Raw genomic sequence first — 24,125 nt, forward strand, 5'->3', positions numbered from 1 at the left:
CCCTTGTTTAAAATGCAAACGTCAACATAGACATGTCCGTGCCGCTAGGGGGCAGCAGCAGCAGTCTTTGGTGGTGACCGTCAAGTGTTTTTCATGTTTGCTCAAGCTTTAATGGCCTGCTGGGTCACGTTAAAGTTCACTTCATGCATCAAAGTGCTGCTCTTAGTCTTTTTTAGGGACCCAACATAAAGACTAACAGCTCGTGTCTTTGTTGCTCCACTGACCCTCATTGAAGTTGGCTTCAGGTGAACTCGGCGATTTGCTGAATAGCAACAATGACATCATGGTTAAGACCAATTGGATTTGTATTGTACTGCACATAATACTCACACGCAGCTGTTCGCCTTGGGGCGCCAACACGAAGCAAAAATAGACGAGGGGAAAAGTATTGGTGTGCGCACGCACTGGACACTCCATTAGGTACACCTTTGACAGACAGACACTAAAAATAATGACAACTTTTGATTGACACTCTTTTTATTGTGCTTGTACAAGTACTCTATCACTCGCACAGATGGTAGGTGGCCGCACCATTTCATTACAGTACTTGTGTATTCGCAGTGTATTACTCGTGGAGTGGCTGTGTACTAATTATTCAGGAACTGTATACTACTTGTGTAGTTGCGCTGTGTAATAGCTATTTACTACTTGTGTAGTAGTGGCTGTGTGCTACTCATGTAGTCGCTGTGTACTACTTGTGTAGTTCAATGTGTAATAGCTGTTTACTACTTAGGAAGTAGCTGTGTACTACTTGTGTAGTTGCTATACGGAATAGTTATTTACTATTTAGGTGGTAGCTGTGTACTGCTTATGTAGTGGCTGTGTACTGTTTGTACAATCGCTGCGTACTACTTGTCATTGCGATGTATAATAGCTACTTACTACTTGTGTAGTCGCTGTGTACTACTTGCATACTAGTAGGCTGTGTACTTGCGCACTGGCAGTGTGAATACTTGTGTAGTGGCTGTGTACTACTCGTGTAGTCGCTGTGTACTACTTGTGTAATAGCTATTTACTACTTAGGTAGTAGCTGTGTACTACTTGCATACTAGTGGCTGTGTACTTGGGCACTGGCATTGTACTACTTGTGTAGTGGCAATGTAGTACTTGTGTAGTGGCTGTGTACTACTCGTGTAGTTGCTGTGTATTACTTGTGTAGTGCTATGTGTAATAGGTATTTAATACTTGGGTAGTAGCAATGTACTACTTGTGTAGTAGCAATGTAGTACTTGTGTAGTGGCTGTGTATTACTTGTGTAGTGCTATGTGTAATAGGTATATAATACTTGGGTAGTAGCGATGTACTACTTGTGCAGTAGCAATGTAGCACTTGTTTAATGGCTGTGTACTACCTGGTAGTAGTGGCGGTGTAGTACTTGTGTCATTACTATCTGTAATAGCTAATTACTACTTGTGCAGTAGCAGTGTACTACTTGTGTAGTGGCTGTGTAGTACATGTGTAGTCGTAGCTGTGTACTACTGTACTTATGTCGTGGCTTTTTAACTGCGTGTGTATCGGGTATGTACAAATGTACTACAGTATTTGTATAGTGGCTGTGTAGTACATGTGGAATAGCTGTTTTTGAAGCGGCTGTGTAGTACTTCTGGTGGCTTGAAAACATGAATATATTTTTATTTAAAACATTTCTCAATTATGATTGGACATTTTAACATATTTAAGTTTTCATGAACATAATTAATAGTTAATTATGTTTTTATGATTTGTGTTTGTTTGTTTATGCTCTCCCGTGTAAATAAAATATTAGAAAGTGCTGTCAGTGTGCTACAGTGTTTTGTCCAAGCACAATAATCCACATATTTTTGCACAACTATGAATAGTGATCTTTGTAAAGGCAGCATATAGTTTGCGTCATGTACAGTAACATATCAGAAATGTCTTATTGATAAGCCGGTTGGTGTGAAAAGGACGAAGATGGAGGCGGATCGCTGAGAAAGAGACGCTCCTCATCGCCTCGTCCGCTGATGAGATGTGAGCGGACACGTTCGGTGAAAGTGAGCGTGAGACTCGGAGGAGGAGGAGGAGGAGGAGGAGGAGCCAGGATGCTACTACGGCGAGAGATGCGAGGAGGATGCGAGCACACGGCAGCGAGCGCAGGATGCTGACAGCATCACACTGAAGCCAGCAGACGTCATCTCTTTTTGACAGGTGAGCCAAGCTTTCATCGTTTCGGACGTTTCCCCCTCATTTTCTGACGCCAACCCGTCAATATTTCATTTCTTCTCACTTTTTAGCGGGGTGGTGGGGATTGCAAACTTTTTCCAGCGAGGGATGCATGCTTAAAAATTAAATACAAAGTGATACTTTTTGTACAATCTAATTGGTTGAATATCCAATGTGTGTCATTAATAATCAATGCACTTTATGTTTACAATATGCAGAGGGACAAAAAAAAAAAAAAAAAAAGCCGTAGGCTGTAAGTCGCCCCAGGGCCACACTTTGGACACCCTTACAAAAAGCATATGAGATGACAATAAATGATCACAAGAGCAGCTTTTGAATGAAATGGAATGATGCTAATTATAGTACAGTAATTAGTTGTGAGCATAGCATGTAATGACTTTTATTGATCGTTATTTGTGTAATTATATTTCAGAACACAGAACATCAGTCAACGTCTTACAATTCTAGTAAAACTATCAGCACGCTTTATTTACAACATAAAAGTGTCGTTGCACTCTACTGCTTTTGATTGATTAGGCAACATTAGATGAAAGTGCAGGTATTTATGAGCCATAAAAATGCTTGATATTTACACTGTAATTGTAGAAGAACGTTTAACATTTAAAGTACTGTGCGTGTGTGTGTGTCTGTGTGTGTGTGTGTGTGTGTGATGAGTGAGCTTTATCGATGCTGTCAGCCGCATTCAACCGCCTCTACAGTACATCTTTATGCTAAGCTACGTTAACGACAAAACAAACCAAACTCTTTTGTGCCATTAGGGAGCAAAAAAGGCGACGAGGAGGCGTTGTGTCACCTCCTTGGCCTCCTCGTTGGGGTCACTGACTGCCTAACGAGCTGTGGCAGCACTGAGGAGGAGGAAGGGCTTAGTGGTATCAATTAGCAATAGTGACTTTTTCTTCTTCTTCCAACAGAATCACCTTTATTGACTTCTTTGTCTTTCCCATGCTCCTTTAATCCGCCTCTTTGCCCTCAACACTGCATGCACACTACAATACACACTCTACTACTCACATACCTGTACTGCATGTCTACTACTTGGGCACTGGCTGACTACTACTTGTGTAGTGGCTGTGTAACTATGTAATACTTGTGCATTGGCTGTGTAGTACTTGTGTAGCGGCTGTGTAACTATGTAATACTTGTGCATTGGCTGTGTAGCACTTGTGTAGCGGCTGTGTAACTATGTACTACTTGTGCATTGGCTGTGTAACTATGTAATACTTTTGCATTGGCTGTGTAGTACTTGTGTAGTGGCTGTGTAACTACGTAGTACTTGTGCATTGGCTGTGTAGTACTTGTGTATTGGCTGTGTAATTATGTAGTACTTGTGTAGTGGTTGTGTAACTGTGTAGTGGTTGTGTTACTATGCAGTACTTCTCTATTGGCTGTGTAGTACTTGTGTAGCAGCTGTATACTACTTGCGTAGTGGCTGTGTACTCTGTAGTACTTGTGTAGTGGCTGTTGTATACTACCCATGTAGTGTTTGTGCATTACTTGTGTAGTGGCTGTGTACTGTGTACGTGCTTGTGTACTACTTGTTGTGTAATGATTTTGCACTGTTCTGTAGTATTTGTGCATTGGTTATATAGTACTTGTGTAGTGGTTGTGTAACTATGTAACACTTGTGTATTGACTGTGTAGTACTTGTGTAGCGACTGTGTACTAGTTGTGTAGTGGCTGTATACTACTTGTGTAGTGGCTGTGTACTCTGTAGTACTTGTGTAGTGGCTGTGTACTCTGTAGTACTTGTGTAGTGGTTATGTATTAGTTGTGTACTGTGTAGTACTTGTGTAGTGGTTGTTGTGTACCACTTTTGTAGTGTTATGTAGTACTTGTGTAGTGACTGTGTGCTACGTAGTACTTGAGTATTTGTTGTTGTGTACTGCTGTTGTAGTACTTGTGTAGGGTCTTTGGTAAAGGACATTACATGTTGGTGCAGATCCAGATACAAGGTCCAAGGTACAAATGGAGAAGTGATTGTTACTTTTGGTGGTTACAGTCTGCTTGCATGGTGGCCAAGTGGGGCAGTGACCCAAAAAGCAAGTTGTGTACCGTATGCCAGTGTGCAATGTGTATTACTGCCACGGAGAGGACAGGAGTGGAATATGTCATGACTTGGAATGAAATGGGTCAGATGGACATGTTTAGGATTGTTGGGCCTTGGTGGAGGTCTTCGTTCTTTCTATCTTGGCAGACAGAAAGATGAACCAGCTCTCTCATTGGATCTCATGAGATGTTGGACCTCATGAAGTTTCTTTGTGGCTTTTTTGGGGGTCACATTTGTAGGAGTGGTCTCTGGTCCCAAGCAGGTCCGTGTGGGGGTTGAGCAGGATCAGATGCGCGTGTCATAAGTGGGCCGTGTTCTCCGTGGGAGCGTTCAGTGAAGCGCCGGAAATGCACACACAGCTGAGGCTTCCTCGCTTACCTCCTTTGGGAACGTCTCCATGCGGCAACAACAGCAATCTGCTGGAGCCACAAATGTTTGTCTCCCCGTGCATCATGGGAAGTCTCGCATCCTTAGTCTCGCAGTGCATCACGGGAAGTCTTTGTCTCGCCGAGCATCATGAGAAGTCTCGCATCCTTAGTCTCGCAGTGCATCTCGCATCTTTTGTCTCGCCGCACATCATGGGAAGTCTCGCATCGTTTCTCTCGCTGTACATCACGAGAGGTCTCGGGAGGTCTTGTATCCTTAGTCTCGCCATGCATCGTAGGATGTCGCGCATCCTTTGTCTTGCCGTGCATTAAGGGAAGTTTCGCATTGTTTGCCTCGACGTGCGTCATGGGAAGTCTTGCATCCTTTGTCTCGCTGTGCATCACAAATCTTTTGTCTCTCCGTGCATCATGCGAAGTCTCGTATCCTTTGTCACGCCGCGCATCATGAGAAGTCTCGCATCCTTAGTCTCGCCGCCATCGTGGGAAGTCTTGCATCTTTTGTCTCACCATGCATCATGGTCTTGTACTTTCAGTCTCGTCATACATCATGGGAAGTCTTGTATCTTTAGTCTCGCCATGCATCTTGGGAAGTCTTTGTCTCGCCGCGCATCATGGGAAGTCTTGCATCCTTAGTCTCGACGCGCATCAACGGAAGTTTCACATTGTTAGTGTTGCCGCAGTCAAGCATCTTTGGTCTCACCGCACATCATAGGAAGTCTCGTATCCTTAGTCTCGCCATGCATCTCGTATCTTTTGTCTCATCTTTCGTCTCATGTGACCTGCATGGCCTCGGGACAAACATGGCTGTGGACCAAGCCTTCTTTTTTGGGTACCGAGTCCAGTGGTAGGGTACCTAAAGGGATGGAGCTAGACAGTGCAGCGTGGCGATTGGTGGACAGAGAATGGTCACTTCCTGAATGGGAAGAAGACAAACAGGAAAAGACAACCAAGGAGAAGAAGGTGCCTGTTTTTAACAGGAAGTTACTTTGGAAGGACACAGACAGCCGCTCGTCACAACCCAGACATGAAATCACGCACTGTGTCTTTAATGTTTACGTCCTTCAAAAAAAAATCCATGTTGGTTTCCCTCCATCACTCCTCTGAAGGATTTTCCAAAATAAAAGGATCTGACGTTCAAAGCTGTCGCGCCCACGTGCGGCACAGAAGATGAGGAGAAAGTGGGCGCTCCAAAGCGCCTTTAACCAGCCAGGTGACTGACAGGCAGGAGGCGGGGCTTAGGAGTGATGGCTGAAGATGGATCTATTGGACAGATGTGTGCGCAACTCCAGGTTACACCTACAGGAGGCTTTACGGCATCCCATAATAATCCACAGGAATGAAAACAGCTATTAATATGGCTCCACCCCCTCCTCGAGACGCTTGTTTTTCTTGGACTTCAAGTCAATTTGCAACGCTTGCGTCTGATTGTGTTTGACAATCAGACCCCCCACACCCCCCACCTCACTAGTGTGTGTGTGTGTGTGTGTGTGTGTGTGTGTGTGTGTGTGTGTGTGTGTGTGTGCATGTCAGTGTGCATCAGTGTTAATTACACAGCAGGTCCCTAGCCCTTTCTAGTGCACGCTGAAATAATGGCACATGTCAAACCTGTAGACCTCATGTGTCAAACTCCGGCCCGCGGAACTGTGCTGCCAATGTTTTGCACGATCAAGTGAATCTTTTAGTTTGAACTATTACTACGGCATTCGTGAATTAGAAGTGGCCACACTGTTACAGGAATCCCTCGTTTATCACGGTTAATTGGTTAATTGGTGAAAAGTGAATTTCTGCCAAGAAGGATTTCTTCTTTATAAATAAAACGGTTTGGCATAGAAAACCTGCTTACAATCTTCTAAATACAGTTTTTAACATTATTAGAACCTTCAAGACATGAAATAACACCCCGGAAGTCACCTTTGCATTCGTATCACCCAATATAGTAACGATAATAAGAGAGAATAAGCCATAATAAAGACCATAAAACCTGTGCTTGTGTGTCGCAGTAAATGTGCTCCAGTGCTGTTAGGGGAAGCAGAATGGGTGGCGGACAGGAAGTGATGTCGGGTGTTCAGAGTTGGGTTTTAGCTTGTCATTGGTTATGGTCGTGTTATTATGACGATGATGATTATTTTATTAATATTGTGCCCGTTGTGACATAATTTAAACCTGCAATAAAATCATGTTGTTCTGCCGATCAAGTCTGGTGCTTGTCTCACCGAACAATTACTGACCAATGTATTATAGTACATTCACAATTTGAATTGTTTTCTTACTGGCTTAAATTTGTGTTTTAGTTTTATGCTTGAAAATGCTTAATTTAGGCAAAAAATACATACAAATAGCTTAAATATGCCTATTTCTTCACGAATAATAGGCCATATTCAACCATGAAACGGCATGATTTATTAATTAGTTTATGTTTGAAAAACCGTGATAGAATGACGCCACAAACGGGGCGGACTTACCATTTGGTGAAAGCAGGCAATTGCCTGGTGCCCCGTGATGTCATCAAAAGGCATAATCGATCATAAAAGTGCATAATAAAAATCCACATTTCACTGTCTGTAGCTGTTTGATCATTTGATTACCCGTCCCTGGAAAACAATCGTTAGTTACGTTATTTTTACGCTGTTACTCCCCATACAACAGAAGTAAGAGGACGACCTTACAGGTGGCCCCCTGCCTCCATGACGGCTCCGATGCTACTTCAGAAGCCAGAAAATTGACAGGTAGACGCTCTCTCTTAGCTAGCGTAATATGCATGCCAGGCCACTAGGTGACGATGTCGCCTTGTAAAGAAACACGGCACATGCACGAGTCAACGACAACGTTGCTCAATTTTGGTGCAGATCCAGATAAAAAGTGCAAATTAAAGAGAAACGTTTCACATTTTGGTTGTTACAGTCAGCTGGTATTGGGTCGGGGCCATGTGGGGCAGTGCCCTGCCAGATACGGCTGATGGAGCTGTGTTGCAAAAAAAAAAAAAAAAAAACCTTGTGCATTACCGCCACCTGCAGGATTGGAGTGCAACACACCGTCATCGCAAACAAGCCAGATGATATTTCGGACCTTTTCCCACACTTGACGCTTGCTCGTTGTATTTTTCTTGCGTGTGCTCGTCACCTTTTCACGGGAAAGACGTGATGACAGATGTACTTTTGATGACAGCAGCGGCGCCGTGATGCCCTTAATGCTGATGGATTTACAACAAGTGTAAGTGGGCGCAAGCAAAGCGCTCCCGTGCTCGCCACAATCATCTCTCAGAGCCGTTTGGAAGTAATGACCTGTAATCTCACACACACACACACACACACACACGCGCACACACCCACACACACACACGCGCACACACACACACACACACGCACAGAACATGTAGGAGGTCGCCGCGTCCCCTCAGTCAAGTGCAGCCATATGAAGCATGTAAATCACGCCGTGATGAGATGATGACGCGTCCTTGGCGGCGTTTGTGGAAGTTCACGGCCTTCAGGGCGGAGCATCATGTTTGGAACATGTGACCACTTTAAGGATCAGTCTTCTGGGAAAAGGGTCATAATGGAACATGTTGGCTTGCTTTTATGCTAAGGCTTTAAAAAAGCAACACGACTGGTAGATTATGATGGCGGCCTACACGGGAATAATCCAACATCTATTTGTTTTAATGGTGTCATTTAGCAGCACAAAACACAACCAAGTATGCTAATATTTGAGTAATTCTAGTCAATCTATGTTTCTTTTAAAGGTAGGATTCTTTCAGGGTGTCCAAAGTGTATCTCGGGTGCCACTTGCCACCCACAGCTTGTTTTTTTTAATTTATTTTATTTTTTTATTCTAAGTATTAAATTAAACATTATGAAGCAGGATTAGGGGAGAAAAGCAATAAAAATCATAAGAGAAAAAGCCAAAATGATCAATGCTCTAATGTGGGGGACGGAGCGTGCCGCAGGTTGGATCCCAAGATGCGGGAGGCGACGTGGGATTTGGACAGATGTTTTATTTCCAAATCAGCAAAGAGTGTAACAAAAGCAAAAGTACAACAAAGATGCAAAGGGACAACTAAAGAAGTAGCAACAAAAGGAGACCCGGATACTACACGGGAAAAAAGGGTAGAACGGAAAGAGCTACCAAAAGGGTAGGACGATAAACAAAAAACACTGCTGAATAATCAAAGCAGGAAGGCACAGAAAATCGCTAACGCTACCGGAGTGGCCGGGCAGGTAATAAGGTAGGCAGAATGACGAGCAGACAGAGGGTTACTGCTGAGCGATAGGAGCCTGAGTCGGGAAGCGAAGGGCAACGATCTGGCAACGGCGGAAGGTGTGCTTGCTTCTTAAGTGCTGCAGTTGCCCATTAGTCCCAGGTGTTGCTCATCTGCTCATTAGGGTGGTGTAGAGCGTGTACTGCAACAGAAACACAGGAGAGGGCAGTATCGCAGCACACGAGACACCACAGTATCCCCCCCTCTTATAAAGCGCCCCCTGGCAGTGTACCTGGCTTGGTGGGGTGAGACGAGTGGAAGTCACGAAGGAGTTGTGGGTCGAGGATACAGGAGCGAGCCACCCAAGAGCGTTCCTCAGGCCCATAACCCTCCCAGTCCACCAGGTACTGCACCCCCCTCCCCCTCTTTCTCGCGTCCAAGGTGGCTCTCACTGTGTAGGCTGGCTGGCCATCGACGATGCGGGGCGGAGGTGGGGCCACAGCTGGCGGACACAGCGGACTGGTGTTGACTGGCTTGAGGCAGGACACGTGGAAGACGGGGTGTACTTTGAGGGATGATGGCAGTTTAAGTCTGACTGCGGACTGGTTGATGATAGGCTCCACCTTGAATGGCCCCACGAATCTCGGCGCCAATTTCCTACGTGTGCCAGCCAGAGGGAGGTCCCGGGAAGAAAGCCAAACCTCCTGTCCTGGTTGGAATGAGGGTGCAGGGATGCGGTGACGGTCTGCCAGTAGTTTGTTGCGGGCCGCCGTGCGGTTGAGGGCGGCGCGGGTGTCCCGCCAGACACGATGGGCTCGTCTGAGGTGCGACTTGACGCTGGGTATGGCGATCTCCGTCTCCTGTGAGGGGAATAGGGGGGGCTGGTAGCCGTACGCTGCTTTAAACGGGGACATACCTGTGGCCGTGCTGACGAGGGAGTTGTGGGCGTACTCTACCCATGGGAGGTGCGCCGACCAGGAGGAGGGGTGTCTGTGGCAAACGCAGCGGAGCGCTGCTTCCAGGTCCTGGTTGGCCCGCTCTGTCTGGCCGTTGGATTGGGGGTGGTATCCGGATGAAAGGCTGGCTTGGGCGCCCAATGCCCGACAGAAGGCTTTCCACACCCGGGATGTAAATTGGGGGCCCCGGTCCGACACAATATCCATGGGGATGCCGTGGATGCGGTACACGTGTCTGACCAGCAGGCGTGCGGTGTCAAGTGCTGAGGGTAGTCCTTGTAAGGCAATAAAATGAACCATTTTAGAAAAGCGGTCTATAATATTCAAAATTGTAGTGTAACCATGGGATGAAGGTAGTCCGGTAACAAAGTCCAAAGCAATGTGGGACCAGGGCCTGGATGGTACCGGGAGTGGCTGAAGCAAGCCCGCAGGAGGTCGGTGAGATGATTTACTCCTGGCACAGACAGAGCAGGCCGCCACGAATTCCTTGACGTTGGAGGCCATGGACGGCCACCAGAACCGCTGCGACACCAGGAACAAGGTACGTCGAAGACCCGGATGGCGCAAGACTTTGGCCGTGTGGGCCCACTGTAAGACTTCAGACCTGAGATTAGGGGGAACGAACAGTCTACCTTTGGGGCATCCCTCCGGGATGTCGGTGTCTCTTAGTGCTTTCGTGACGTGCTCCTCCACCTCCCACAGGACCGCACCCAGCACCTTGGCCACAGGTACAATGGATTCCGGGCTTGTGTCCTCCTCTGCTGGGCCGTGGATCCGGGATAGGGCGTCAGGCTTAGTATTCCTCGACCCGGGTCCGTAGGTAATGGCAAACTCAAAACGGGTGAGACCAACGTGCCTGCCGTGAATTTAGCCTTTGTGCTGAGCGTATGTATGAGAGGTTCTTGTGGTCAGTGATAACGAGGAAGGGCTGGGCTGCGCCCTCCAGCCAGTGCCTCCACTCCCGCAAAGCCAGGACGATGGCCAGCAGCTCCCGATTCCCCACGTCGTAGTTCCTTTCAGGTGGTGTGAGGCGGCGCGAGAAGAATGCGCATGGGTGCAGTCTCTGGTCGACCGGGGACCTCTGGGAGAGGACGGCGCCCACTCCTGTATTCGACGCATCAACCTCCACTATGAACTGTAAAGATGGGTCGGGGTGAGTGAGTACAGGTGCAGAAGTAAAAAGTCTTTTAAGTCTTACGAACGCCCGCTCCGCCTCCGGTGTCCATATAAATGGTAATTTAGTGGATGTGAGCCTTGTCAGAGGTTCCGCTTTAATGCTAAAGTCGCGAATGAACCTGCGGTAGAAGTTGGCGAAGCCCAGGAACCTCTGCAAGTGCTTCTTTGATGTGGGAGAAGGCCAATCGACCACCGCCTGAATCTTGGCGGGATCGGCTCGCAGTTTGCCCTTCTCCACTATGTAGCCCAGAAAGGTGACGGAGGCGGAGTGGAATTCGCACTTCTCGGCTTTCACAAACAATTTATTTTCCAGGAGCCGCTGGAGAACCTGTCTAACGTGTTGCACGTGTTCCTGCGGAGAATTAGAAAAAATCAAAATGTCATCCAAATAAACGAAACAGTATTGTCCAATCATGTCGCGCAAAACGTCGTTGATGAGTGATTGGAACACGGCGGGGGCGTTAGTAAGCCTGAACGGCATAACCAAATACTCGTAATGCCCCATGGGTGTGTTGAAGGCCGTCTTCCACTCGTCTCCCTCCCGAATGCGGACCAAGTGGTACGCGCTTCTAAGGTCCAGCTTGGTAAAAATGCTGGCGGTGTGTAAGGAGGAGAATGCGGAGTACATTAAGGGAAGTGGGTATTTATTTTTAACAGTGATGTCATTAAGGCCCCGATAGTCAATGCACGGGCGAAGGGAGCCATCCTTCTTAGAGACAAAAAAGAAACCGGCTCCCAGGGGAGAGGACGAGGGTCCAATAAGACCCGCGGCGAGCGATGAGATATAGTCCCGCAGCGCATTTTGCTCGGGCTTAGATATATTATAAAGTTTAGCGCTGGGGAGTGACGCATCAGGGACAAGTTTGATGGCGCAGTCATAAGGTCGGTTCGGGGGAAGGCTTAACGCGGAATCCTTGCTAAACACGGCCTCAAGGTCGTGATAAGCTCGGGGAACCCCCGAGAGGTCGATATCAATAGTGCGCCTCTTAGGTGGAGAGCTCTGGGGCACCGCGGAGCATAAACAGCGAGCGTAACAGTTACTTCCCCAGTTAATTACTGTATTAGCTGTATTAGTTGAAAGTGGGGTTGTGGAGGCGCAACCAGGGAAGCCCTAACACGACCGGGGCAGATTGTGAAGGAATGACGTAGAATCTAATGTGCTCGTGGTGGTTGCCGGACAGCTGTAAAGATAGTGATTCAGTTTGGTGAGCAACTATGGCTAATAACTTCCCATCCAATGAGTAAACCTCCTTGGGCTTAGGTAGCCGAATAGTAGTTAGCCCGTGCTTCTTCACGAGGTCTGCATCTAAAAAATTGTCGTCGGCACCCGAATCTACAAGCGCGACCACGGAAATGCGCCGCCCCTGCCCTGTTATGATCCCCGCCAATTGGAGCCGTAGCTGACCCGAGGAAGGCGTCTTATTGGCTGGCGCCCTCTCCACATACTCACGCAGCGGCGATTTGGATCGATCCCCTCCCACAGATCGATCCTGCGGGGATATTGGACTCTCGGAGCTCACTGAGCCCGGGGGTGAGTCGGGTCGGCGTCTCGGCCTGTCAGGGCACCTGGACAGCTGGTGATCCGTTCCGGCGCAGTAGAGGCAGAGTTGGAGGCGTCGTCGGCGTGAGCGTTCCGCCGAGGAGAGGCGTCGTCCCCCAAGCTGCATCGGTTCCTTGGTGGAGGAGGAGTCCCAACCTGAGTCCGTCGCGCTCCGGGCGTCCCTCTCGAGGGGGGTAATCCTGGTCCGGCGTAGCGTAGTGGCGGTGGATCCTTCGTGGGAGGTCCGTTCCCGATGTTGGCGGTCCCTCTCTCGGAAGCGCTCATCCAGGCGGATAGCGAGGTCGATTAGTTCATCGAGGGAAGTGGTATCGTCTCTAATGACCAGCTCGTCACTGACACGGACATTCAGTGCCTTGCGGAATATGCCGCGGAGGGCGTGGTCATCGTAGCCGCTCTCTGCCGCCAATACACGGAAGTCTACTGAGAACGCAGCCACCGATTGGCTTCGCTGTCTGAGATCCAAGAGACGGCTACCCGCCTCACGGTCCCGTACAGGATGTTCAAATACCTTGCGTAAGTCAGCCAAAAATAGTGGCAGGGAGGAGCGTATTGCTGGCTTAGCCCTACTCAGTGCAATCGCCCACGCCGCTGCCTTGCCAACCAATAGGCTCATGATAAAAGCCACCTTTGCTTGGTCTGAGTAGTAGGTTTGGGGCTGCTGGTCAAACACCAAAGGAACATTGGTGGACGAACTGGTCACAGGAGGCCTCGTCACCTGAGAAGCGTGGTGGTGGAGGAATGTTTGGCTCTCGACGTGAGGCGGGAGGTGAGCGTGTGGGCGAGGTCTCGCCGGCAGAGGTAGTGTCGGGGGAGGGGCTGGCATTCCCGGCACCGGTGGCAGCGAGCACCTGCTCCATGCGTTGGTCCAGTGATTGGAGGTTGGCGGACATGGCGGCCAGTGCCTCCATGATCTCCCTAAGGGATCGAGAGTGTTCCCCTACGAGCTTTCCCTGCTGTGCAAGGGCGGCTCGGACACGGTCGAACTCCGCGGGATCCATTTCTTTGGCCAGATCGTTCTGTGAGGGACGGAGCGTGCCGCGGGTTGGATCCCAAGATGCGGGAGGCGACGTGGGATTTGGACAGATGTTTTATTTCCAAATCAGCAATGAGTGTAACAAAAGCAAAAGTACAACAAAGATGCAAAGGGACAACTAAAGAAGTAGCAACAAAAGGAGACCCGGATACTACACGGGAAAAAAGGGTAGAACGGAAAGAGCTACCAAAAGGGTAGGACGATAAACAAAAAACACTGCTGAATAATCAAAACAGGAAGGCACAGAAAATCGCTAACGCTACCGGAGTGGCCGGGCAGGTAATAAGGTAGGCAGAATGACGAGCAGACAGAGGGTTACTGCTGAGCGATAGGAGCCTGAGTCGGGAAGGGAAGGGCAACGATCTGGCAACGGCGGAAGGTGTGCTTGCTTCTTAAGTGCTGCCGTTGCCCATTAGTCCCAGGTGTTGCTCATCTGCTCATTAGGGTGGTGTAGAGCGTGTACTGCAACAGAAACACAGGAGAGGGCAGTATCGCAGCACACGAGACACCACATCTAATACGTTATCAGACTTTGATGAAGGGTTTTTTTTTTTTGAGAACTACAGTGTATCTCCACACGTTTGTTTTGACGCAGCATATTTGGCCCTGCAAATTTGCAGATTTTTGGTCAAAAATTTTTTTTTTTTCTCAGAAAATAGGCCTTTTTTCATCTCATTCACCCTAAATCGGTAATAATTTATAAATATGTGGTAATATATGTGCTACTGCCAAAAAAAAAGCCGTCAATTTTTACGTGTTTATGTCTTCATGCTTCGCTAATGTTTTTTTCTCAAGTGTTGCGATTTCGTATTTTATTTGGCTGTCCTTCAACATGCTGTAGCTGCTGTGACACGCAACAGTGAAACAATTTTAAGACCAGTTAGAAAATGGCAGGATTGTACATTTTGCACTGTTGGATCTTAAGGAGGTTCTAAGCAGAGCTTCAAAATGCAAAAAGAAGAAATGGGAGTGAGATTTCAAAAACAATTTATGTGTAAACAATTTATTGCAAACAAGCATTAAAGTGTTCATCAGCTGATCAAAACTTGACGAGCACAGCCTTTAAAATCCAAAATCTTGCCAAAAATGTGGAGTCAACGTCATTTTCTGTCAGGTATTCTCACTGCCGTGATCTCTTGATGGCAAAGGCAAAAAAGCTTTCTCTCTTTGAAGGCGGTGCGATTGTTGAGCTGCATAAGCAAGGCCTCTCGCAGCGCGCCATTGCCGCTGAGGTTGGACACTGTAAGACAGCCATTTGAAACTTCTTCAAAGATTCTGAGGGTTATGGAACAAAAAAAATCAAGTGGTCGACCCAAAAAAATGTCACCGGCCCTGAGGCGGAACATCTAATTGGCTGTCCATCAAGACACGGGATCATCCTCAGCCCAAATGAAAGATGTTACTGGTGCCAACTGCATCAGTGGACATCTGCAAGAGAAGTATTTTGAAAAGAACAACAAGAATGGCGCAGCTCCTCGTCACTGAATATTTTATTTCTCTTGTAGAGGGGGGTTAAAATGTAAATTCTTGCCATTTTTCAGCTGATTTTAAGATTTTGATCAGGCGTGGAGAACAATCCGGCCTCACACCTGCAGCCAGGTGAACACAAGTTAATATGCGACAGGTAGAGTAAGTCGTAAGCAGTGTGGATTACTTGAAGAAACTCCGTCTCTGGCCTGCTCGGCTGCTGATCTGACAACCAAGCTAAAGGCTAGAGCGTGACTCTGATTCCGTTTTGTACTTTATTTATTTTATTTTGTACTTTAAATGCTTTCCATAAGTGTGTGAGGCATATTTAGGGCTTAAACCTGGATTTTGTCGCAAGTGAACAACGGCAATTGAAGAGAGAAGAGGAGGGTTCTGGAGCTGAATCTGATCTAGTAATTCCAGCACTCCCTTGTAGTGTAAATGGTGATCTGAAATCGGAGGAAAACATCAACATCAAGCTAGCAGGAGGGTTTGGCTTAAAAATCAATCAAAAAGTGGGGATCTCCTGTGCGTCGGATTCATTTTAAAAAGCTGAAATACATCAACAAAATTGATCATCCTATTGTGTTTGTACAACTGCACTGCATCACTGATTGTTTGTCATATTTCGAGCCTCTCGTGCGTCTAAATAAGCCGTCAGTGCGTTCACATTCATGCACCACGTGACTGACGGCGAGGTAGCGAGCAGCTGGTGCTCGCTGACGGCTCACGTTAGTTCTGCCGCGTCTGCCGCGGCCTTCCAGACATTTCCCTGGAAACACAAAAGCACCTTTTCATCATTAATTATAACACGGTGGTCAGCGGTTAGCTTCCCAAAGACGGTCAGCGTCATTCTTTTGACTTTTTTGTTTTATTGGCTGCGAGCCTCCAAAGACACAAATTCTGTGCTTGTGTGTGCGTGTGTGTGTGTGTGTGTGTGTGGGGGTGTGTGTGTGTGTGTGTGTGTGTGTGTGTGCGTGCGTGTCCATGAAGTGGTGACTCACGGACATCTCTGAACCTTTTCTTTCCCGCTGACCCTACCTTCCCCTGCAAAGCCTTCGAGGCGCACGCACACACACACACACACACACACACGCACACATCAGTCTGTCAAGTTGCCGCAGCGACAGCAAGCTCCTGACATTTCCAGCGAGGAGGCGGGAAAAAGATGAAGGTCACCGAGCCGCTAACGTAGCGAGGCTCTAAAGTATTTCTCGTCAGCAGGCGCCCCCTGACGGTTAGCGGGCGGCGGAGGGTCGGGCGACACCTCCCGTGCGCGGGTGACAGAAGCAGGCCGAGCGGCTTCTTGAGGATCAGAGTGAAGCGGGCTGTGTCGTCGCTGACAGCCAGCAGGCAAGCCCATCCTTCCTTTTAACAAGGATCCTGTCAAAAAGCTAACGAGCAGACGCCGACGCTCCATTGTCAGCGGCCGGGGGGCGGGGCCACGCAGATGTCTGCGGATTTCATCGAAAGGCCGCCGCCAGCAGCAGAAGAGGAATAAATGAGTCCTGTCTAATGAGCTCCTCTCAGACCTTTACCAGGAGTCGAGGGGGTCCAGCTTGTCTCATGGAGGTTGTTAGAGTGAAATATGTCACGTCTGCTTTCCATTCATCATGTCACTCGAAAGACTGAAGACCTCCACCAAGGCCGAACTGTCCGAAACGTGTCTGACCTGTTCCATGACTCCCGTCCCGTAGGTGACACTCATGCACATTAAACACACACCTAGCTTTTGTCACCACAGCTCCACCTGCTGGAGCCTGTGGGTCACTGCCCTCATGTCTTTTTTTTACTCACGGCTCACACCTCCCCCTCCAAACTCTCCTGCTGTCTTGATATTGACGTTTTCCTTCGATTTGTGCTCGTGTGTGTGCTGCATTCAGGGTCCACCACATCCCTTGGACGATGAGCAGGTCTGGCTGCCCCCCAGGGGATGAGCTCACCGATGAGGAGAAGGAGATCATCAATGGCGTGTTGGCCCGTGCCGCCAAGATGGAGGCCGCGGAGCAGCAGCGCATCGAGTGAGACGTCCATCACGTCGGAGACGTCGGACATGTGTCTCATGTGTTTGTGTTTGCTGCAGTCGCCTCTCCAGCCGCCTGGACGACATCAGGAGGACGGCGTGCGGGGACGGGCGCTCTCGCTGTTTTCTCTGCAGCTCGTCTTTCGGGATGGGGGGGGTCACAGCCGTTCTCTGTGTGCACTGCACAAAAGTACGTGCATGAATGTTTTATTCCTGCGTAAATGCTCGCAGCGAAAGCTCAGCGCTCGTTTGGACACAGAGTAGATCACATGACGAGGACGCACATTCATGGATGGAGTCATCATTAACTTAATGATGCGTGGAAATTCAACGTAAAATGAATTGTAAAAACACAAATTAGAAGAGTTGATTAACAAATAAATAAAATGCAACCAATTAAGAAAATAATTGAAATGTTTTTTTAATTTAAAATGTAAATATTTTAAAAATAATTTCACTAAATAATTAATTATAATTAATTAAAAGTATTAATTTAAAAACAAAATTTAAGGTGATCATGATCTTTTAAAATGATTTTTTTAATTTTTAAATTAAATAATGACATATATAATTTCATTTAATTTATAAATTAAAAATGCAATTTAATAAGTTTTTTATCTTTAAAACTTAATAATTAAACAATTACTTTAAAATTAAAGCTATTAATCAAAAAATGTATTAACTAATTAAATTTTTAAATATCATTGTGTTTTATTTTGAAATTAAATAATGAATTACACAATTAATAGTCAATGTGTTAATTAAAATTGTATTAATGAAACAATTAATAATGTAAAAAAAAAAATAAATTAATTAAATACATCTTAAAATATAAATATGTTATTACATTATTAAACAATTTAATATGAATTTAAAACTATTATTCCAAAAATACAATTTATGAATTACTTAATTATTAAAACATGAAAATATATTTTTTATTTCAAGATTAAATAATTCATTTAAAATTAAATTAAAAGGAAATTCATCAAACTTTTACGAAAGATCAAACTGTTACATTTTATAAAAATGTCTCCTCATCGGTTTATTGCGCTTCTCTTTGCAGCAAGTTTGTCGTCCCTGCGGCGTCCAAAGCAACAGCGGCTCGGGTTCAGTGTGGCTGTGCAGAATCTGCAGCGAGCATCAAGAAGTGAGTCGCGCGTCGACCAGAACCGCAAACAGAACCCAATCTCCATCTGGCTGACTGTGTGCGTGCGTGCGTGCTCCCGCAGGTCCAGAGGCGTTCGGGGGCGTGGTTCTTCAAGGGGAGAGGGCAGCATCTCCTTCCCGCCCCTCTGCCTCTATCCAGACTTCCATGCTCCGGCGCTGAGAACAGTTCTGATGGACTGGTGGCGCCTACACAAGCTCCTCAGCAGCTTGGTAGATCAGTACTACAGACATTTATTGTGAAAGAACATGTTATTAATGCAATCATATCTACGATAATAACATACAGATCCTTAACAAGGGTTTTTATTTCAAATAGATACAGTTAAAACACTAAATACTTTCATTATTTGGTAAGTAAATGTCAGTGGTGCTTCTAGCTATGGGCCGTATGGGCAATTGCCCAGGGCGGCATTCTCTTGGGGGCCCTGCGAGGAGGGTGGGGGTCCCATTGTGTTCATCCCTCATCAAGTCAGGATGTGGCAGATGTGCGCCCTCTACAGGCGGGATACTTACGCCCCCACACGGTCATTTCACTGTGCCTCATGCCTGGCTGGGGTGAATTATACACTTAAAAAAAAAAAAAAGTAAATTACAACAGTAATTGCTCAAAAATTAAACCTATTTCATTCTCCACGCTATATTATATTCATTATATCAAAGACCAAGAGTCTCAAACATGCTATGTCGGTACAAAAGTCTGACATAAAAAGAGGCAATCGTGAGTCAGTGTGAGTTGGATTGGCCTTGACTGCGAGTTGAGTGACGGTGGGAGATTGCAATTAAGTGTCGTTATTTTTGGAAGGGACTGGAAAAGAGAAAGTCAAGGCCATCAGGTGCACAATTTAGAAAGAAGAAGAGGAAAACCAGGGGCCAAAGATAAAGGTATAACTTAATATAGTTACAAAAAAATAGTTTTTGGAAAGAAAAACTAGTAGTGTAAATGTGTAAAAAATACATTTTAAAAAATTGGTGAGGGGGGCGCCACAGCGTCGGTCCGCCCAGGGCATCTTTCAAGCCAGAACCGCCATTTTGTATACTGTAATAGAATAAATACATACTGTAATCATTCAACGTTATTTGAGAACAGAAAGGGGCTAAGAATGGCGCCTTGTGGGACACTGCAGCTGAACCGGTAGCCCAGATTTATGTTTTTGTGTGCTTTTCTGTGTCAGAATCGCAAAGGATTCCAAAAAGTGGACCACAGAGCAGCCAAACAGCAGCAGCCAATCAGGTTGTGTCCAGTGGAAGCTCCTCAGGTGAAGCCTCCCCTGACATTTTGACAACATGTCAATCAGAGATTCACCATCACGTTGCTCTGCCGTAGACCACATCGCCACCTCTGGGGATGAGACCACGCCCCCTCATCCGGCGGCTGTCCAAATGTCTGCCAGTGGTATCGAACCAGCAGCCAATCTTCCCCCGGGACCCCCCGCTGATGGAACACAGCAGCAGGAGGAGGACGACTCCGATGACGCCAGTGAGATGGATCGTTTCAACAGCCGATATCCCACACTGAGCGTCTTGAGACGACTGTCCTTGTCTTAAAACTTGTCTTTATGCTTTTATTGTGAAAGCCACGCTGGGGTGTCTGGAGTTCAGCGTCGTGTACGAGCAGGAACGTCATGAGCTCCACTGTTGCATCATCAGGGCGAAGGTCTAGCAAACATCAGTGGACACAACAACACAACAACACAACTTATTTTCTTCTTCTGCTTCCTGTCTCAGGGCCTGAAGCCGATGGACTCCAACGGGCTGGCTGACCCGTACGTGAAACTCCACCTACTGCCTGGCGCCAGTAAGGTACTACCATTGTTGCCATAGCAACCATTGATTGTGGCTCTGCAGGATGTGTATGTAATTAGCAGGCAATAACTTTTAACAATGCATGTACTCGTGATGGGAAACCCGATTCCTTTTCCAAACTCCAGTTTTTATGAGTCACTCACTGAAGTGAATCGAGTACTCAAGGCACTCATCACTCGTCATGTCGAGCACCTGCGAGTCAGTGAAAGTTTACTCTTCACTGAGTACCTGTGATTCAGCAGAATTCAAGTCTTCGTTGAGTACCCATGAGTCGTGAAACTTGAGTCTTTGCTAACCTGTGAGTCAGTGAAACTTGAATCTTCATCAACCAGTGAGTCAGTGAAACTCGACTCTTTGTTGCGCACCCATGAGTCAGTGAAACTTGAATCTTTGTCAAATGCCCGTGAGTCAGTTAAACTGTTAAAGTGTTTGTCAACAGCATCTGTGAATCAATGAAAGTTTTAATTGAGTACCTATGAGTCGTGGAACTCGAGTCTTCTCCAATCTGTGAGTCAGTGAAACTTGAGTCGTCATCAACCAGTGATCATCTGTGAGTCAGTGTAACTCGAGTCTTCATCGAGCACCTGTCAAGTCAGTAAAGCTCGAGTCTTCGCCGAGCACGTGTCAGTCAGTGAAGCTCGAGTCTTTGTCAAGGGCCTCTGACTCAGTGGAAAGCTGAGTCTTCATTAAACACCAATGAGTCAGTGAAACTCAAGTCTTTATTGAGCACCTGTGAGTAAGTGAAACTCGAATCTTTGTCGAGTCCCCATGAACCAGTGAAACTTGAGTTTTTTGTCAAGCACCTGAGATTCAATGAAACCTGAGTCTTTGTCGAAAACCCGCAAGTCAGTGAAACCCGGGTCTGAGTCAAACCGTGAGTCAAAGAAACTTGAGTCTTCATCAACCACAGAGTCAGTGAAACTCGAGTCTTTGTCGAGCACCCGTGAGTCAGTGAAACTCAAACTTTGAGTACACATTAGCCAGCGAAACTCGAGGTTGTTGAGCACCTGTGAGTCAGTGTAATTCGAGTCTTCGTCGAGTACGTCTGTGTCGGTGAAATTTATTGAGGACCCATGAGTCAGCGATACCTGAGTGTTTGTCGAGCCCCCCTGATTCAGTAAAACTCAAATCTTCATCGAGTCAGTGAAACTCGAGTTTTTGTGGAGTATGTGAGTTAGTGACACTTGAGTACTCTTCGAGCACCCATGAGTTGGTGAAATTTGAGTCTTTGTCAACTCGTGAGTCAGTCATATTCAAGTCTTCGTCAAGTACCCATGCGTAGGGTTGGACAGCGTTTGAATTTGAACGATTCCGGTTCTGATTCCGGTTCCTCTTTTCGATTCAGATGCTTTTAAAAGGCAGGGTCTTAAAAGTTTGAGAGCGCTAACCAGAGTTCTTTTTGGATGAAATGTCTAAACTTCTCAATGAATTTGAATATGAATTTCAAGCAGTAGATTTATCAAACCATTCATCTTGAATATAAATGTTCTGGACTTTCTTTTTACAGGAGAACACTAGAACACGAGCTATTTTCTATGTGTTGTGTGAGGTGAGAAGGTCCCTTGGCTGTTGCTAACAGAGACGGAATGATTCATTTGCCTCGCCGTAGCCCAGTGTTGCCATCTTCTTTTCTCCATTTAGCGAGTGATAGTGATTAATGAGTGAATGACGGCGAGTACTCGTGAATCGCACTTCAGTAAAAAAAAAAAAAAACTCGCACATTTCTAGCTGTACCACCAGATGGTGCTGCTGTTTTCTTTCCACACTGTGTTTTCTATTGTATACAGAGTGGTGTTGCTTTTGCTGTCCTCGTGTCCTTTAGTCCAACAAGCTTCGCACCAAAACCCTAAAGAACACCCTGAATCCAGTGTGGAATGAGACGCTGGTCTATCACGGTATCACCGATGAAGAAATGTCCAGAAAGACTTTACGGTACCGTCCCAAGTTTCTCACTGCCAAGCTATTTCCGATTGGTCTTTGGCTTTAAACAGCAGGGTGTGTCTTCAGGCTGTCCGTGAACGACGAGGACACATTCGGGCACAACGAGTTCATCGGAGAGACGCGGGTGGCGCTGAAGAAGCTCAAGTTCAACCAGGAGAAGAAGTACAATGTTTGCTTGGAGAGGGTCGTACCGGTAAGAACACTTCAGCATCACTCAAACCACCTCAAACAATCTCAAATATCTTTGAAATTGGACTTGACTGCCACAGATAGATTGAAGTCTTGTGGGAAACACTGTAATTCATGTTAGCACACAACTGTGTCTGCCCACCTGTCCTTTTATGAGCGCTCATTTTTTTATGGTGTAATGACATTTCTGGCCACTGTGGGGCAGTGGAAACAAGTGGACGCTCTACTAAGGGACAAAAAAACGGTCAAATAATGCGGTGGGGGCTTTTTTGATATGTTCTTTTTTTTGCAAAAAGGCTAAAACCAACCCAATATGGTGAAAAAATATTTAAATATTATTAAATATATAAAAAAAAACAGCTTTGTTAGCGGCATCAGCATTTGAACCTTTTTCTAATTTGGTATTATTATTATTATTACTTTGTCTTTTCCCCCCATTTTTTTTTTTTTTACCATTTTTACCAATGTGCCATTGGCCCAGAAAAATGAGCTGCAGGCCACACTTTGGACACCCTTGTCTTAAATTGCTTGCAAGAAACTCGCCATGCTTTCCATTTGCTTTTCTTTTAAGTAAGTATAATGTTGTGAAATATTCTATCATAATATTTGTTATATTTGTTATTGTTTTTTTATTGTATTATTAAATATATTTAATGTTAATAAAATATAGAACATGTGATTAAAAAAAGTAAAATACAATAATATACATACAGTATAAATATACTTAAATCTAAAATAATATTGTTGAGGAACTTTGTGCTTCAGATGAAGGATTTCTTAGTGTAAATGTTTATAGAATTAAACAAGTGAGAGCTAACTTGGTTTGTAAACTTTGAATTTTGTTTGATTAGCAGGTGAAAAAAGCAGTGGGGGGTCAAACACGAGGAATGGCTCTCTATGAGGATGATGTGAGAATCTTCTCATTTTCTCAACACTTTCATCTTAAAAATACAAAAAAAAGTGTCTTTTAATTTAAGGAAAGCCATAATCGGACACGCATGACCTGTGCTAGCGTGTGCGTTAGCCTCCATTGGGGTTCTGTTTGCCTGCAGTTAAATGGGGACGAGGACTCCGAGGAGAGAGGTCGCATCCTGGTGTCGCTGACATACGACAGCCAGCAGGGGCGTCTCATCGTGGGCGTGGTCCGCTGTGCCCACCTGGCCGCCATGGACTCCAACGGATATTCGGACCCTTTTGTCAAAGTGTACGTGCGCTGCTGGAACCATCACTTGGACCTCCTTCACCCTCTCATCTTCACCCTCTCATCTTCATCAGATGTCTGAAACCTGACATGGGAAAGAAAGCCAAGAACAAGACGCAGATCAAGAAGAAGACCCTCAATCCAGAGTTCCAGGAGGTGTGTACCTCACGTTCACGTTGACGTTTTTACATCAGTGACGTCATCACGGTGTCGTTTCCAGGAGTTCAGCTACGAAATAAAGCACGGAGAACTGGCCAAGAAGACGCTGGACATCTCCGTGTGGGACTACGACATGGGAAAGTCCAATGACTTCATTGGTGAGAAGTCCTCCACATCCATGCTTGGCTAGCGTGCATGGCTAGCATCCAGCAAGAGAAATTGATGTGCTTGTTCACTGTTTAGGAGGCTGCCAGCTGGGCATCCAAGCTAAAGGCGAGTGTCTGAAGCACTGGTACGAATGCCTGAAGAACAAAGACAAGAAGATCGAGCGCTGGCACGTGCTGCTCAACGACAACAGCGTCCAGTTTGACGACTAGTGGCGTCCCGGACGTGTAGCGCTACTTGTGTCTTCTTCTCTTCCTGCGCTTACTTCTTTGTTGTCTTCCTGGGACACTTTTTGGTGATGTGATGACACTGTTTGAAGCACTCAATTATTGTACTCATTTTGTCATCCATGTTATGTCCAAAATGTTAGCAAATCCTCAGCTTTTTCCAGCAAATAACGAGTTAGTTATGGTAAGTTAGTTTTAAATAGTAGTCTTTAGTCCGTTCTGTT

At 46.2% G+C, this 24,125-nt stretch overlaps 1 protein-coding gene across 3 annotated transcripts; it reads left to right on the forward strand.

The window, feature by feature from the left end:
• Positions 1 to 2,030: 2,030 nt before the first annotated feature.
• On the forward strand, positions 2,031 to 23,897 carry rph3aa (rabphilin 3A homolog (mouse), a). 3 transcript variants are annotated; one of them, XM_054757524.1, is made up of 16 exons: positions 2,031 to 2,166; positions 16,907 to 17,044; positions 17,107 to 17,236; positions 18,113 to 18,196; positions 18,279 to 18,426; positions 19,389 to 19,472; positions 19,541 to 19,693; positions 19,791 to 19,870; positions 19,942 to 20,016; positions 21,842 to 21,951; positions 22,027 to 22,153; positions 23,001 to 23,057; positions 23,202 to 23,353; positions 23,425 to 23,506; positions 23,571 to 23,667; positions 23,753 to 23,897. In XM_054757524.1, the coding sequence occupies exons 2-16, from the start codon at positions 16,929 to 16,931 to the stop codon at positions 23,884 to 23,886; spliced, it is 1,629 nt and encodes a 542-aa protein (XP_054613499.1). In that variant the 5' UTR covers positions 2,031 to 2,166; positions 16,907 to 16,928; the 3' UTR covers positions 23,887 to 23,897. The 3 variants fall into 3 exon arrangements, with proteins under 3 accessions (XP_054613499.1, XP_054613497.1, XP_054613498.1); XM_054757522.1 differs by lacking the exon at positions 2,031 to 2,166 and adding an exon at positions 16,248 to 16,716; XM_054757523.1 differs by lacking the exons at positions 2,031 to 2,166; positions 23,001 to 23,057 and adding an exon at positions 16,248 to 16,716.
• Positions 23,898 to 24,125: the final 228 nt, after the last annotated feature.

The sequence above is a fragment of the Dunckerocampus dactyliophorus genome, chromosome 17 (assembly GCF_027744805.1).
Source record: "Dunckerocampus dactyliophorus isolate RoL2022-P2 chromosome 17, RoL_Ddac_1.1, whole genome shotgun sequence".
NCBI lineage: Eukaryota > Metazoa > Chordata > Actinopteri > Syngnathiformes > Syngnathidae > Dunckerocampus > Dunckerocampus dactyliophorus.